Source organism: Pungitius pungitius, chromosome 4, assembly GCF_949316345.1.
Source record: "Pungitius pungitius chromosome 4, fPunPun2.1, whole genome shotgun sequence".
In the NCBI taxonomy this organism is placed as follows: Eukaryota; Metazoa; Chordata; class Actinopteri; order Perciformes; family Gasterosteidae; genus Pungitius; species Pungitius pungitius.
In genome coordinates, this window is record NC_084903.1 from 15,706,488 (window position 1) to 15,724,625 (window position 18,138).

Consider the following 18,138-nt stretch of genomic DNA (forward strand, 5'->3'; position numbering starts at 1 on the left):
CACTGGAGTCAACACGTCCAGTAAAACAAGCTCACACTCACTTTGAATTGATCCCACAATAAAGGTTTTTATTATAATGTGTTTACACTCGCTATATTTCTGCGTCTCAAAGCCTGACCTCTTCTCAACATCTTATTCACTGGCCTTATTCTCTAATCTCTAATTAAACTGAAATAATGCAATTAGTAATTAGGAACAATGAAAAGAAAATAACCACATCTGATGATAACCCAAATGTGGCTGCAATGATTACTCAGCATTTAGAATCTCTTAATCCGTAATTAGACACTGTTTGCACCGTTATGTAATTGTTGCCTTTATACTTCTGTCTGTTTGTGTGTGTGTGTGTGTGTGTGTAAGGGGGGGGTATATAAAGTCATTTATAGAAATTGCAGAAGAAAGCTCAGTTAACGTGTCTGCATGAAATCAGTTAGACTACCATTATTAAATGAATGGTGGTACATCTCTGCATGTGGGTTGTCAGCAAAACACCTGCCGCGACATAGACTTTGCTGGTCGCCTCCAGAAAAAGAGATGAAACACACTCTGTCCCCGGTGTTTGTTAATGAAGCTGACGTTGAGCTATTATGATGTCTAAATATTAAACATATTGAACAAACTGAAGTCATAACTTGCAAAAGACCCCCGAAGAAGCTCGGAAACAATCAACTCAACTGCATATTACTCACTGGTGTGCACACTAACCACAGAGGTAAAAATAAGCACTATTTCTATATGGTATCATACTGGTAACGATGCTGGTTCAGGTTTGACTAAAACAATATAACATTTCAGATATAATGCATAATTACATTACATTATCCAGCATTCAAGTAGAATTTGGAACTCCAAATTCTTTCTGTATTCCATGGAAGTACAACGTTGAATGCAAAACTAACACGTGTGTGGAATGGTTTCATAGTTCAAATATTGTTTTTTTTTCCATCAGCACCAACATTCAAAGCTAGGACCGCGTTTGCCTCAAGTGCCCAAGTCTTTGTAATTTTCCTCTGGAGAAATCAACCAACTCACTCCTGTTCACAGTGAGAAACATTCTAACACTGAAACCTTGGTAAAATACACTAATCGTTTTCAAAACGGAGTTTAAGTGTCTTGCTTTGACATGCAATTTTAAAGGACAGCGAGGATTCAATTAGCGGGGGTGTTTCACTGGCGGTGTCGTTTTCGGTGTTATTAGTTAGTAACGAGTCATAAACCGTGGAGAGAGTCATTACTTGTGGGAACAAACCTACTGAGTCGCAAATACACTCGCAATACGGTTCGTGTCTGCCTCCAATGGGCTTTACATTCATGTTGAGTCCAAGGAAGCCCCCATTGTATATATCAGCATTTGTATCATCATTATGTTAAAATTGGATCGAATCAGAAAAGATGATGGAATCATTACATTAAATTGTCTTTTCCAGTTTCCTCTAGACCTCATATATGTCCTGAACTTGCTTCTGCTCCATTCAACGTAGCTCATTATTGTACCTCTTTAGTTTGTCTGGCCCCTTGCATTCTCTCTCCTGCTCTGCTCCATCTTTTTCTTGCATTGCGCCTATCATCAACCCTACCGGGCCATTTCCTCCTCTCAAGTCTTCTATGACATTCAGCTGAATCCTTTTTAGCCTGAGGCCACGGATACATTCACACAGCAGTAAAGAGATATAGCTGATAGAAGCAGGGCGGCAGAGGAAGTTACAAATGAATTGGCTATCACCCGAGACAAGGGACAGGAAATGGAATATTCAGATAGACATCGAAGGAAAAACGTAAAATGACAGTTTTTCTATTCATTGATCAATTATTTGACTGTAGATGTGATCAGATCCAAGCAAATACATAACTTTGAACCGAAACACTTTCATTTTAAAGGACATCAAAGATTTAATTAGCCCAGGTGTTTTTAGTGTTAGTAACAAGTCGCCAATAGTTAGCCTAGCTTATGCTTTCAGCGGGCTATGCACTCATGTTGAGTCAAAGGAAGGCGAGAAGAGTCGGGTAAAATGAGTAAAGCCAGCACCCATGTGACTTCAGCCGGGCTTTGTCCAGCAACGAGCGTCAGGTCAGGCCCGCTGCGGACGACATGCTGGACTCGAAGCCCCGCCCCATCTGGTGCAGAGAGCGCTGTGGCCCTATGCTTGTTTATTCAAAGTCTATTAATATTTAACACGTTGCCACTCAAAGTTGCACCAAATTCAACAAAGCACTCCCCTGGGTTGCCAGAAATAAACCAGGCAAGCGTGAAGTAGTTCAGATTAACGGTTGTCAAACGTATTCATGTAGAGACAGCCGTTGATTATGTATAGATAAATTAATCTCTGTATTTTTATCAAGCATTTTTTTGTCTTTGTAGCAGAATAAGCAGTAAGTTTCCTTTAAAGTTTCCTTCTCATATTCATTTGCAGATTATTGTTATACTGCCTTGAAACCTATTTGAAAAGCACTCTTAATTTAGAATATTAGAGTTAGCACTGGGTAATGTGAGTAATGGGTGGAGGAGGCTGGGGGCACAGATGGTGTCTTGGAAGTCGACCAGGAGCTTTTGTACTAAAACAATAAAAGGAACAGAGCTATAAAGAGTTTTAAAATTCAGCAATCTGAGCACAAAGTTGAAAACTAGTAATTTCTCATGTACCTCGGCCGCCAATGACTTACTTACTGCCCTTTTAAAGTCTTTAAAGTAACCCACTACCAAAAAAGACAAAAGGTTCAACACACAAAGGGTAAAATGACTGTTTCTCAGGCCGTGACAACGACTGCAATGAGAAATGAGTATAACAACTATTCCACATTAGTCAGTGTTACTCTGATTCAGGCAATCAGACCTTCAACATGACTCAGACAGCCGGATCCCACGCACAGAGATGTGTACATATAAAAATGATACATAATAAAAGCAACCAAAAAAAAAACAAAGATATAGATCTCACTCCTTTAAAAGGATAAGATTATGTTGAAATGACCTACAATAAAGCCTCTATCCACCAATTGATTTATCCATCGATCCATCCCTTTTCAGTCAGTCGATTTGAATTTTTCTTCCCCCATATATAAATCTGCATATTTGGCAGCATTAGGTTCATACATTATCAGAAAGGATATCGTGATTCAGTGGATCAAATTGCCTTGCAGTTTCCTCTGCACCTCTTAGATCTCCTAAAATCACCTGCACTTGCTTCTCCTCCATTAAACTTTACTCATTCTTGTTGCATTGTCTCTCCTGCCTTCTTCTCCTCGGCTTTTCTTGCATCGCTCCTGTCACCGACACTACCCTGCAATTTTCTCCTCTCTTCTCAAGTCTTCTATGACATTCAGCTGAATCTTTATGAGGCTGAGCACACGGATACATTGACATAGAGATAAAGATATAAAAGGCAATGACGACAGGGGGGCAGAGGAGGTGACAAATGAATTGGCTATCACCAAAAACAAGGGACAGGAAATGGAATATTCAGATACACATTAAAAGTATAAAGAGAAAAGTTTTCTTTTAGTGTAGATGTGACCATATTTAAAGACAAATACATAACTTTACACTGACTGCACCTGCAACTGTAACCAACAGCATGGCTCCCCTTAACATTTTTGCAAAAATAAATTACACTGTACCCTCTGTGGCAATATGCATAGGGTCCAAGGTTGCGCAGCAGGCTTTGCTATAGCTGTGTTTCATCAAAAAACGTAATTACATGTCAGGACTACAGTGCCTGTACAGACAGATCATAAAAACAACATTTCTTCACTGATCAGTAGATCGAGTAGACTAAGTGGAATAAACGTAATGTAACCTACTGACGCCATTGGTTGTCTCTGACCTTCGTCTTTAAGGCATTAGCTGTACTTTGGGATTCTTGTGGTCCAATCGTCATCCAGAGGAAAAACAATATTTCTTCTTGTTTAAGAAGCTGCCGTTTTTCATGCATTTATATATAATGTGGCATCACAGGGGGGGCAGGTAGATGTCTGCTACATTCCCCTTTAGAATCTGCGTTGCAGCCAGAAGGCGCCGCCCACTCGCCTGGGAGCATTGGGATGAGGTGTGATGAGATGCACCTGGGGCAGACCTCCTTGTCAAAGGGAGGATTATGCCAGAATGCACAGCAGATTGTGAGAGACGTGCATGCGGAATCGGAGCACGCGGGTGAAAGCGGCTCATGGGTCACATGGGTTGGACAATGCTAATGAGAACAGGTTGAATTAAAGCGGAGAAGAACCCGGTTGAGCAAGAACCCTGAAGTTGAGTTTTTTATACTGTTCTGATGCTTTTGGACTGTAAGGTGTTTTGTGAAGAATAACAAACCTTTCAGGAAAAATTTCCCCATCTGTTTATCAAACCTTGCACCACCATATTACAAAAACGTTTAGTCATTGAGTCGTCCATATTCATAAACTCAAAATCGGTTGTTAAAAAACATTTAAATAGCAGAATAATTAGTGTATAGCACTGCAATCTCATTCGTCGCCAATCAATTGCAGTACTGAGACAGAGACGGCAGCCATTCACACTCACATCCACACACCTACGGGCAATCTGGAGTTACCAATCAACATAATCCCCAGAGCATGTCTTCGGACTGTGGGAGGAAGCCAGAGGACCGGCAGAGAACCCATGCAGACACAAGGAGAACATGCAGACTGCACTGAGAAAGGCCAATCGGTGGAGTCAAAGCCAAGGCAACAGAGCCTCCTATGATCATGGGGAAATGCTGAGATATATATATATATATATGTCTATTTCAGTAGTTACCACTTACACTATAGACTGCAATAGCAATAAAAAATATTGATGGCCCAACTTTCAACTGGCAATTTTAAGACACTGAAAAAGTTTAGCAACAAAGGGAGCTTTAACTAATCTCTTCCAACTTTTTGAGTCCTTTCTCTCACCATCACTATTTGACATAATCTTCCCTCTGTCAGCCATCTGTCAGTTTCCATCTCTCTACTGCCCCCTCTCATCCATTTCAGTCTGCACTCAAACACACACACACACACACACACACACACACACACACACATTTGCGAGACTGTCACACATTAACCGGTTGGGGATATACCAAATATTAATACGACAAAATATGATTTTTCCTATTTATAAGCAAGAATTCTTCTGAGGAATTTCAATTTTTATTTCTTTTCACTTTCTCATCACTTCTCTTTGGTCGTCTCCTCTCAAACCCAGGATCTTTTTGTTTAGAGATGTGTGGACCAAGAAAGAAAGATTTTGTTTGATCTCCTGAATTAGAAAAAGATGAAAAACACGAGGGGGTTCTGTGAATGTAAGTTTGTCTTTGTGCAAAAAATCACTCTGACTTTATTCTGTCAGCTGTCAATCCTCCATGACAACTCATCGTCAGTTGCTATAGCAACCTCATTCCACTGTAAGGGGAACACAACTCATTACAAATTCAAAGTCAGGTCAGGTGCTTTGCTGCAATTGGCCGCTGGGTAAAAAATGCTACAAATATGCAAAGTGTGCTGACTCATTGGCTGATATGGGACTTAGTTCAGCTTTTGGGAAACTGTACTGCTTACAAGAGAGATACACTTATGGATGCCATTTCATGTGTCTATGAGCAATATAAAAGCATGCCCACCAGAAGATAACATTTTCTTAAAGGTAAATACCCTTAAACACTAATGTGTTTCACAAATAACGGCAGAATACGGTTAAAATAGTTTTCTGTTTCTTTTTTTTTTAAGTTAAGTTATGTTTTGGGTGTAATTTAATTGAGTACACAGTCGATCAAGGTGCTAATGACTGAAAACCTAATTAATGAACAGGGAAAAAACGCCAACCTCGACACCTACACGCACGTGTGGACACTCACTCACACCAGCAGCCATCATTGAATGTTCCAATTATCCACAATACTGGCAACCCACATGAGCAAACTTGACATTTAAAAACTCCCACCGTGGTGTCCTCCGTGGTCGCCAAACATTCAGAAATATGGCAATATCTGAGAATTAAACTGAAAGCTTGACAATTAGAAAACAGTAGAAAATCTTTCAAGTTGTTTGTTTGTAAAGGCTTGTTTGTGCAACCTGTCAGGAAGGTAAAGCATCAAGGTACATGGGGGAGAATAGGATCATGTGCGGATGCTATAAGCTGCTTGGGATAGAAGCTCTGTTGAAGTTACCCTTAACATCTTATACGAAGCCTATTGTGAGATTTTGGTTTCTTGCCAGTTGGGTTGTCAGCAGTTGCTTCTGAAACCAGTGGAGACATGATGTTAGCGATGGAGACAAAAAACGATGTGTAAAATGTTAAGTAGGAATCGATCCACGCACAAGATAATGAAGGGGGAACCACAAAGATTCTGCGTTTAAAGTTGGGAGGGAATAAAAAGAATAAAAGTTGTAGAATGAGAATCTAAAAGATGGAACAACAATAAAACAAAGTTTTCTTATCCCACAACATCATGTTTGAAGAGTCCAAAAATCTTATTTTTCAGATGAAGTGGTACTTTTGGTCGATCATTTGACTAAAAGTTTTTGAAGTGTGAAGCCTGAAAATAACTTATTTCCTGGTGTATAAATAAAACAGAATGCTGGGAAAGTAGAGAGCTTCATTTGGTTTTTGCCTCTGATATCAAAGCACTTTCCTTTTTGTTCTTTGATGTGGGAATGTAGGAAAAAAGGATTCTGTTGGAGGCATTTCAAACTCTGGCTTTTAACCAGCCAACCTCTCACCCTTGATGTGTCTGAAACAAACATTTTTTTTTTTCGCTATTTCCAGGAAGTGTAGATTCTATACAACCACTCCACAAACACCCAAAGGGTTCAAAAACAACATTCAATTTTCTGGATAAATGCCAGCTCAGATGTTCTACGAATGACAGTCAGCCATTCAGCCAGCCGGTTAATCAGTAAGTCAACCAGTGAGGAAAGGAGAGCCAGGGGCCTCACGTCTAAATGCCTGTGCACATTACATCCTGTGATGTATGATGTTTTGAAATGCAAAGTATAAATCAACCGCTACGTGCCTTAGGGATAGCGCTAAATAAGGGAGCATAAGAAATGGCTGTTCCTATAGAAATGGCTGTTGCATTGTAAACTCAAGTCTCAAAATGTACATGCATCTGAGGTGATCTTTTACAGCTGTATGCTACAGGAAACACTCATGTGTAATGGCGTCATTTATTTACCCCTGCCGGAAAGACATCGTTTTGGTTTACTTGGTGTTACAGAATGGCAAAACTAGGAACGCTATAATGAGGATGGCGATAATTGTCATGCGCAAGGAGCGGAAGTATAAAACATGCTTTCTAATTGGAAAGTAACTTAAACCTTTTACTTTTACTTTGATTCTGTTATAAAAATGGTTTTATTAGCATTTTCACTATAGAAGAAACACAAATGCAAGTCCAGTGTGTGCATGCCTAAGTCTAAACAAGGATTACTTTTATGGAATACATTTTGAACAATACCAACAGCTGTGACATTAAATATAAATGTTAGGACCTCCTATTGAAAGTAGCAGTGTCAAAAAATGTAAAATTCAAGAATGTGGAGAGCAGCTTTGAAACATGTATGAGTCATTAATATTATGGTACATTTTCTGAAAGTGGGTTCATGATTGTTAGACAGATTGATTTGTTAGTTTGGATTGAAAATGACAGAAAAATCCAAAGTTTACAGAACGGCCTAAAACAAACAACTGTCTCAGCGATAAAGTGTAACTCTGGCAGATAAGTGACAAGCGGAACCCTTCAGTGCAGGTTATTGTGTAATCTGAGTTAAAAAAAGAAAGGCCAGGGCGGTGGTGCATGCTTCTAGTGCATATTCATGCATGTCAGCGTTGGCTCACACTCTACTCGCACGCTGTGCATTGCCGCCGAAGCCGACGGCGTCGTCCCGAAGTGAGCTGAACTTTCAACTCGACAGGGCAGTGAATCACAGCCTTTCTGATGTGATTCACAGGCGTGTATGACGAGTATCGCATCTTCACAGCTGTAACGTACACGCTTTGTGGCTGTAAACGGCCCAGTGAGGTGATGCTTTTCTTTTGGAGGTCATTGTTGTTTCTATGGAAGTGTGTCAACTCTGAGATAATGTCACATATTGCAGCCTAATCGCAAGTAGGGAAAAAGAGAACCACGCATGAAAGGGAAACGGTATATTGTTTATTTCTGAAAGAAAAGTGAATGACACTACTGCGTCTGGCCAGTGCACATTTATGTTTAGAATTGTTGTGTTGATTTATGTTGATGCTTTTGTTGTTTTTAGTCTACTGCTTAGGGTCACTAAGCAGTAGACTACTAACCCTGTTTTTGTAACACATTGCCTCAATCACTCTGCAAACAAACTAGAGTAGAAAGTCAGATAATTCACTCCACTGGATGGATTCACTGTTAATTTAACTGTTACTGCAGATTTCCGAGGAAATGTGAATAAATGTCAATGTGGTAGCTGATTACAGACGGTGTATGTTCATGCGTATCTGACCACCGGCACACATTTAATTACTTTTTCCGTAATTTCTCATCCTCATACGGCTCCATCTCTCCTTCTGTATCCCTCAGCAGTAGCAGGTGTTCGGTGAGGCTGGAGATCTAAATGTTCTCATCGGTCCAACAGCTGAACTCAGCATCAGCTCACAGGCTAACGTGGCTACGACATACTTCCCCGTGGTCACTTTCAATCTTGACAACGGTACATATTTATTGTTCTGCTGACAAAGTGGTTCCTGCCAGCTAGGAATGTGATTCAGATGTTTTGGACCTTATCGAAAGAAGCAACGCTTCATGAAGTTCAAAGAGTTTTAAGTCATCATTTTGGGGATTTTTGGCAGCGTTAAAGACTTTGAACATACACACTGTATGGCGAATTGAAAAAGAATGGTTGCTAGAGCTGCTTCTTTTTTAACCACAAGGTTGGTGGTTCAATCCCGGGAACCTACTGTCAGCATGTTGTGGTGTTCCTGAGTGAGATAATGACCGGCACACTGCTCCTAGATGCAGATACTTTAAATACTTCAGTGAATGTGTACCTGCATGTAGAGTTTCCTTTGGTATTTGCTTCATTTCTGTTTCTACTTATAATTCAATACACATAAACAAACGTAAATTCAATATTATTCTGATTTTGAAATATGGGTACATAGTTGGACCATTTTAAATCGTCTGACTTTAGAATTAATTTATCATTTAAAACAAACAGATCTTCTAATAAAACAATAATCATTTGCTGCAGCTCCATAAAATATTACAAAGCTTACTGTTCAGAAAATATTCATGCATATTATTAATATGTATATTTTTGTCACCAGCTCCGTTCAACTCTTATCTTAATGTGAAAAGTGAACTCAACTTTCTGATGTGCTGGTGACAAGTCGAAGCAGCTTAGAAAATTATTAAGAATACAATAAGACACAGACAGACGGACAGAACTAGCCACCGCAAGGGACTTAGTTCTACCAGCTTTAGCATCCTCTGGGTGTGTGCGTGTGTGTGCATGTGTGTGGGTGTTTGTGAGTTCCTTTCAGTCGTATGTCTCTTTCTTTGTGTGCTTGGGTTTCTCCCTCCCCCATCAGCCCTACCTTCTCTTTCCTCTCTCTTTCTCTCTTCACTTCTCTCCTTCCTTTGCCTACCAGTAGTCCTGGATTAGTTCCATTGCCTGGTTATCTAGTGTTGGCCTATTTTTCCTGAAAAGTACAGTTTTTACCCTGCACGTTGGGGGAAAGTCTAAGTTTCGTTGTTTGTTAATAAAGGCCTGATTCCCCTTTTTTGTTTTTGCTATTTAGCAGAGATATGGCAATAGTTTTAGAAGCAAGGCTAATATGTTTTACAAAGCAACTAAAGCAATATCACACACATTTTGGCAAATTCAGCAAATATCTTTTCATGTTTTTTCAAAAAACAAGTTCTGAAGGCTGAATCCTGGTTCAGCATCAGCCTGGACACTGCACTCCCCAGGCCGCTCGCTTCCCTGGGAGGAATTCAGCAGCATGCCATCCCTTTTCATCAGTGGCTCAGCTGCCACGTCAAAGTGACGGCCTGGAGCTTTGTGCATCACTGGAAACCATTTAGTAGATGACTACTTTGTGGTCTGAGCAGATCCTAAGGCAGACTGGCAGGTGTTTTGGTTTAGTGACCAGCGTTGACTAACGTTTACTTTATGCTTTTTACCATTACCAAAAAAATAAAACTTCCACGTATTCCTTCCAGCTGAATTTGTGCTAGTCTATGACAAATATAACCACTGGCACCGGTGGAAGCAGAGGCTGCAGATGAGGACAGACGTGTCCTCTAGCTTCCGCTCCTAAAATTATTTTATTATTTGAAGTAGTATGCATCTCATGGTCTAAAGGCCATTTCAGTGATTTTGAATACCAGTGAAAAAGAGCACTTTCACGGGACAACGGAACAGATATGTGTAGTACTGATGCTGATTGTGTACAGTGTGTCTCTATGGTGGAGGGAGTGCTGCTGTGATTCTTTTTACGTTTACAATTCTCCATTGCTCCACTGAGTCCGGCCCCGATGGGCACACACAGACGTGTGCATCGGAAATGTCTGTGTCAGATTGCCCACTCCCATGTGGGCCCTTCCTTACCCCCCAATGACGTTAACCTCCTGGTGGAAACATTGTTTTACTTCATCTGCATTTGCAAAACATTTATTCACAACTGAAACAGATACTTGAGAAAGTCCTCGACTAAAACTCTGATATGTTAACTGATATGTTACACTTTAGCTAAGCATTAGCTGTGCTTATGATCAGGTTACCCAGAGGGTAACCATATCTGCATCAATAAATCCTATAATCCCGATAATCCCTACATATCTCTGATACTGCAATCACAGTTGGCCTTAAAACCAAGTCAAAAGTAATACCACTAGAAAGTTAAGAGGGTGTCTGGGAGTAAGCTGTAAGGAGCAATGACTATGACTAGATACATAGTAATAAAATCTCTGGTCTTTTGGTTTGATGAGAACCACTTCAGTGCAGCTAAGATGTTTCTATTTAATAGACGGTTTAGAAGAAGACAGCAGAGGTAATGAAGTGTTGCAATAGATTGGAACCAGTCTATCTTGCAACACGCCCATAAAGTTATTGAGAATATTATTTCTCCCTACCAATATGTTTCATTTCAATACTGGCTGTTGAGTGATAAATACACCAATGGACGGGATGAGAGACACAAAACACAGCCCTCTCTCTGTATGTGTTGCAGTCTAGATTAAGCAAAAATTAGGTGGATCTTTTTGGGACGATGTGCCTAACCTTCCAAGTCACTTGCATTTAGATGATTAGCGGCAGTTTCAGGGTGAGTGTGTGTGTGTGTTACTGATTTTAGCAGTTTTACAGTGTGTTTTCTTTACAGCTAAGGCTTTGCTTTCAGGTCGCTTTGATAAAAGCACAAGCTAAAATATTGTAATGTGATGCAATGTATACAACTTTTTCTTAATAGCTTTGATTAACTACAGTGATAGTCTTCTAATTTCCGTACACCACAATCAACTGTGTCATTTAACACAAGTGCATGTCAGCACATTCATAAACAACTCATCATTGTAGTGGAGAGTACCTTCGATTAAACATGCAGCTTCATTTTCAGACATGCAAATAGCTCACTAATCCCAGTGAGCGCACAGTAAAAACACTGGATCATGTCATCATTTAAAGAGTGTAACAACGAAAACACACTACTCACACTACTGATGTTTTCAAACTGATGGAGGCCTGAGGAAAGCAGTTACTGCACCTGCTCTAAACACTTATGATGGCATGAAGTTTCCCTTCTTCTAAGGAACTGAATAATTTGCTGGGGTGTAGGTCACTAAGAGTTAAAAAAAAAGCTCCCCGTGTATCAAAAAAGAAAGACTTAACTTGGTCCAAGTGCAACTTGACAGACCACTTCTTGAAACACCTCATGCGCAGCAGCTAAAGTAGATGCATGGGGAGATGCTGACACAGGACCCGCAGGGTACACGAGAGTAAGAATGTAAATGGTTTGCCTCCGTGAACCCTGTGACCTGACTCCTTAACAGCTCTACGGCTGTGAGAAACTAACTCAAAGTGTGACGACCCAAAAAACGCGGCCGGGTAAGAAAGATTAACATCGTACACGGTTCAGCAAAAGCATCCAAAACGTGTTTGAGTCATCACATAAAAGACACACATCACATCTTACACATCTTTGTCTTAGGTAGTTGACTAATGCTCAGACAGTCTTAACTGTTAGTGGATTTAAAAAGCCTAAAGACAGCAAATATGACCTACTGCACAAACTCTAGACACATAAACATGTATGAGAACCAATGAGTCCATCAGACTCCAGGACACTTTACCCAAGCCAGACTTCACTTCAGAGACGGCTAATTCACATACAGCGTTGCAATAAAAATAACAATCAAGAGAGAGAAAACAATCATAAAAGTGACCAACAGAAAAGCCCTAAATACTAAAAGGCAAGTCCATCTTTTGAACATCTCATTGAACAAACTGAATGTGGACTTTGTGTGAAACTGTCACCACTGAGCCTCTCTTGTTCACTAGGAGTCGCTGGCAGTGGTTCCTGCATGAGAGAAGCTTCAGATATACATTTCTACACTGTTGACATCTGTCACCAGAGTGAGTGGGACGAAGCAGAGTTACTGCTGCTGACGCATAGCTAAGGCTGGAAAGAAGAGGACACAGATGCTGGGTCAGCCCTTCCTCCGTGTACAGTACGAGCTAGCAGCATTCCCCAAAGTCTGAGGCCAGTTGAAGGGGTGGCTGTGAGAGAAAGATATCCAGTCTCCTGCCTCTTTCTGCGCTCTTCTGTGTGTACAAAGAGAGTGCAGCCGGCTCCTCTTGGCTACACCCCACTGTTCTTGCGGGCAGCCTGATGGGTTCACATCTCACAACGTTCGGTCAAACGCTAAGAGGAGGACAGTGTTTTTAGGTCAACCGACGGACCACTGCCCTTACGGAGCTCAACCAGGGAACAGCCTGCCGCACGATAATTGGAATACACTTTCAAATTTATGTAAAAAAAACGAAGTTACACTCTAATAAGCAAAGGGTGCACGGTGATAGCTACCAGCCGGAGCTACATGGAGCATTACAATGTGGTCTAGGGCTTTGCCCACACTGACACACATCGGGGCAGTGCTGACGGCACAAATGAAGGCTGACCAGTGGTCTCATTTCAGCACTATGCTGCCTGTCGAGCTGCGTATCCACACCATTCAGAGAAGTGCTTACATGGACAGAGTCGCTGAGCCCAGCAGAGAATGAGAGCACAACCACTGGCTTATTCACTTGCCCTCGATCACATTGGAAAAATGTTCACCGCGTGCGCTCAGTGGCTGCACTTAAGGCCAGGAAAGAAACAACGGCACCATTCCTCTCCATAACTCGTACATTTAAGGGCTCACAGCAGAGAAAACGGTTTAAATACACCTGGTGTGCTTGAGCGACTGGTAGGTAATGTGGGGCCCAAACATCTCTAGGGTTAATTAACGCTAATGGCACAAGCCGCCACGCTGGCAAAATGTCGCAGCCGACAAGTCACTTGCCACTGCAGTAATCTACATCGACTCTTTCATAAAAATGAATTGGTGAAGCGTCCTAAAATAGACAGTAATGAACTATTGAGGGTTCTGCCTCAACCCATTCTGCAGCCAACATTCTGCAGCATTGCTGAAACACACTTGTATTTGCTCATGTGATGATTCAGATGGATTCTTTTAGTGTCAGTCTACAGTTAGATGTAAACATTGTAAAAGACTAGTTCAGTAAAAAAAAATAGAAGCCGTCCCATCAATGGCAAGGTCTATCCAGGGCATCCTGCCCGTTTCCTCTGGAGTGGGTGGCATGAGGATGGAAGGCTTAGTCTCCGACGACATATCGGGAATATATATATATTAGGGCTGTCAAAAATAGCGCGTTAACGGCGTTAATTAGCTGTTTGTTGTTAATTACGTCAATTTTTTTGACGCATTTCACGCATGCGCAGTGTGACAAATTATTCAGGTCCGGAAAGAACCTCTTCTTCTAGGGAATGCACTTCATCCTATACAACACATTACTGCCACCTGCAGGCATATGTCAGGCCGTCAGGTTCAGCAAGTTGTTTGCGCCAGAGACCCGCTCCCCCCCCCCCCCCGTTCTCGCGCAGCAGAACAGAGAAGAAGAAAAGCTCCGCCCAGCAGAGCAAGAGCAGCGCTGTTCTGAAACATGCGGAGGAAGAGAAACCAATGCGATCTAAATCCTCCCAGGTATGGGAATATTTCACACTGAAATGGAGGTGGTAGCGGATTTCTTTGCAGCGCCAGTCGTTCTAATCGCCGCGCTCGACTTCAAGGTGTAACCTTTATTATTGTTCGGTCTGAAACGGCGCGCCCAGTGACGGGTGGTGCAGCAATATTGTTGTTCGGGTGGAAATCGGGAGAAAGGTCGGTCCGGGAGATTTTCGGGGGGGGCTTTGAAACATCGGGAGGGTTGACATGTCTGGTCATGTCTGGTCATCGCAGGAGCACAAACTCGCAGCAGAGTGGGATAAACTGCAGAGGCTCGAGACCCTTCTAGAGCCATGCAGGGAAATCAGTCTGTAACTTATCAAATAACATTGATTTGATTATTTTCTGGAATGAATTAAAAAATCAAATATCAATAACATATATTTATGTAAAAAATAATAATTATGATAATAATAATGATAATTATGTATCTGTGTCCTGTTATTTATCTTTAGTATGCATTTCAGAAAGAAAAAATGGTTAGGATTCAGGTGTGATTAATCATGATTAATCCACTGAAAATTCTGATTAATTTGATTAAAATTTTTAATCATTTGACACCCCTAATATATATATATATATATATGGCAAAAAAAATAATAATAATAGAATGATAAAAAGTAATATGTATATTTATCTGGTAATTAAGTTGGCGGGTTATCCTGACCGATCCTGTTCTGGAGCTCCCTCACATGTGGAATGATGAATATGGCATAAGACAAGCATTATGCTGAACAGATCCGAGTGGTAATTCAGAGTTGTGTGTATATTCATACACCATGGTCATTGTCTAGTAAATGTTTGTGTACCACAAACAAACGATCCGCGTTAAAATTAACAGTCTGAAACGCACAATGGGAAATTTAACAAACCGCAATAACCAAGGCTTTTATAAAGAAATGACTTACTTATGACATATGTTCACTTATGTTCATAGAGTACACTTCAATGCACTCCATAAACAGGTGGTTCAAGCTGGAATACCTCAATAGGCTTAAGATTAATTAAGTTATTCTATTTACAATGAATTGCCTTTGATGCAGTCATGCAAAGAACTAGAGACAGACACCTGATGCCTTTGTGCAGAAAAAGAAAGCATTGTTACACCAAGTGTCCACACAAACTGAGCAGTAAGTACACTGGGCAGTCTTCAAAAGTCTCCTCAGCCAGTGAAGAATAAAAACATTCTTCTCAAACACTGAGACACGACACAGCTACATCACGTTTTCAAAGAAAACCCACCATCATCCATATCCGCACCACCAACCTCAAACACGACTTTGTGCATTCCCAGCTCATTCCTCCTCCACGGACCACTATCAATAAGCTTTACAGTCTCAGTCTGCTTTTTATGCAACACTACAGCCCTACAACTTACCAAACTCTGGTGCTGCTGACAAACCTTCAATTACTTATATTTCCGTGCACATTATCCTTGATAAACAGAGGAAATTAGAGATTTAGAGATTGGCTGCCTGTTTATCCACCAGTTGATAATGATATATCCAACTCACAAGACACAATAAAAAACGAAATGATAAAAACAGCAGTTTGGATTTTCAACAGAATAACATGTGACTGATTTTGTCACCAAAAAATAGGCTGCCAAATAAGATGCCACTTTGGGCTATGAAAAGTGTAAAAAGAGTTTCTTATTGCCAAATGATGTTCAATAATATATATATATATTTATTGATTTTTGATTTATATATAAAGTGAAATAATTGATTAAGTTGTAGAAGGCATTTATTCCGTCATACCATTCTGTAAAATACACACGTAGGTGAAAAAGAATAAGCCTGACATCACAGTCCCACATGGTTTATCAAAAGTCCCTGTAGCCTAAATTAAACTGTGGAACTTTCTTTGATAAGCTCAGAGCTATAAAGCAAAGACATTTAGTTCATTTCTGTTGGAGATAAGAATATATTTATTGCACTATCACAGTGCATTAATGATCAGCTATACTGCTGGTGTAAACAAGCTTATCTGAATAACTGTATTTTTGTTTAGATTGAATCAAAGAAGATACAAACATGCAGACACAGGAGAGCACGCTCCCACCAATGGACAGAGAGGGTGCAAAAGCACCCCCCATTAACCCTCACCCTCGGCGTCTGCAACGACTACTAGCCCCCCCCCGCCGCCCCAAACACGTCGGTTATCTCGTCGCTTTTATCCACCAAACCTTCAAAACCGGTCTGTGAAAAATTGTCTAACATGAAATCGTTCTGTGAGGAAAGAAAAGGTTGGGGACCGCTGCCCTAACACGGCATAGTTTAAGTGCTGTGCATGAACATTACACGACTTAGATTGGCCTCGCATGGCACAGTTACACAATAGAGAACTTTTCACATCATTTCAAGACGCAATGTGAATGCTTTTGAAAAGTAAAAATGTAACATCTACTGTACTTTGGAGGAAAACTGGTGCCTGTTCTGCATTATGAGATAAATAAAAATGTTGTTCATGCTACATTCCAATGTATTGTGTTGAAGATTAAGTTCTTAGAAGACAAGAAATATTGAAGTTCCTGATTTGCTGAATCAGTGTGTTTTGTCAAACTTTGTTCACAGGTAAAAAGAAAACCATGACATGAAACTGTGTCCCTTTTTTCTTTTTGTTGTATTTAAATAAATATTTTGTTTTCGGAGACGTTTGAAGAGAAAGAGGACAGAGAGAAGATCAAACTGTAAATTTCAAAAAATCTAACCTCATTTTTAAGTTGCCAGGCAACGGTTGTCCATCGTAAACTGATACAATATCAAAGTCTTCCTCCAGGGCCAGCGTGACGAAGGTCAGCTGGATTCGGTTCCTCTCCCCGGTTATTATCAGCCAGGTACAGTTGGCGTAGTTGGGGTAGCCGTGAGGGAAACCCGGAGACTCTATGGTGCCATTCAGTCCTTGGACCACACCACCGCAAGATTCAGCTGGAAGACAAAGGAAAATATTACATTAGGGTATCAACATCACATAATATTCCTGTCATGCTTGTTTGGATTTCGAAGGCACATTTTTGTCTAAATGTCAAAATAGAGAATGTAGATGAACGTGAATTAATCATCTCTTTATCTTATATGCTCAAAAATATTTGGTAATAATTTAACGGGTTGTGTATCAATCCAGGTGCCGCATGACCTCGCATGCAACTCAATCACAATGCAACTGATGCCTCACAGCCGAGTACGACAAAAGCGAAATGAAGCTTCGGCACACAGTCCTGTTGCTATACAGTTGGTTTTGACAGCTTACGTACCATTTGATCACATAAATCAGTCGCGGAAATCCAAAGACAGAGTTGACACACATAAATCTTTGACTACCTACAACCACACTTTGACGTGAACATTGCACAATTGCACGCATACAAGCTGAGCCAGCTCTTATGCAGCTACTTTTATAAGAGCAAAAGACATTATAGAAAAAACATGTTCTTCAAAACATAAAAAGAGGGATATGAAAATGTTTAGTTTGAGAATCCTATTTGACGAAAAATGTCTCTGCTGACACTAGTAGGCGGTGGGATATGATCCGATGAAGAAACAAGCGCTTAATCTTCTTCCACCACATTCATTTGATTTATGCTATTTGAACAGTATGTTTGGATTTTTACTCATCTGCTGGGTGTCAGTTGCTCCTGAATGCGTATATATGCATGTATGAAAACATTTAACAGGCATACGCTGAAGAAAAGACTATATGAAGCATGAAGGTGAATTCATGCACAGCGTTTAACTGTCAGTGCTCAGTGGGAGACAACATACACACTATGAATTAATAATACAACAGCTCTTAAAGCTGACAAAAACTAGGCTAATGTGTATCAAATGTGTATCAAATCTGTTTAAAACTTTATATGTAACGGCAACAAATGCAATGAACCAGAGCCAGAACTCAA

General features: G+C 40.5%; 1 protein-coding gene across 2 annotated transcripts in view; it reads right to left on the reverse strand.

The window, feature by feature from the left end:
• The window catches only part of LOC119225135 (CUB and sushi domain-containing protein 1-like), a 282,822-nt gene that overhangs the window by 198,688 nt on the left and 65,996 nt on the right, over positions 1-18,138 (reverse strand). For both annotated transcript variants that reach the window (XM_037482822.2, XM_037482815.2), the window contains exon 2: positions 16,954-17,170. In XM_037482822.2, coding sequence (XP_037338719.2) covers positions 16,954-17,170 — 217 coding nt within the window. The remainder of the gene's footprint in view (positions 1-16,953; positions 17,171-18,138) is intronic.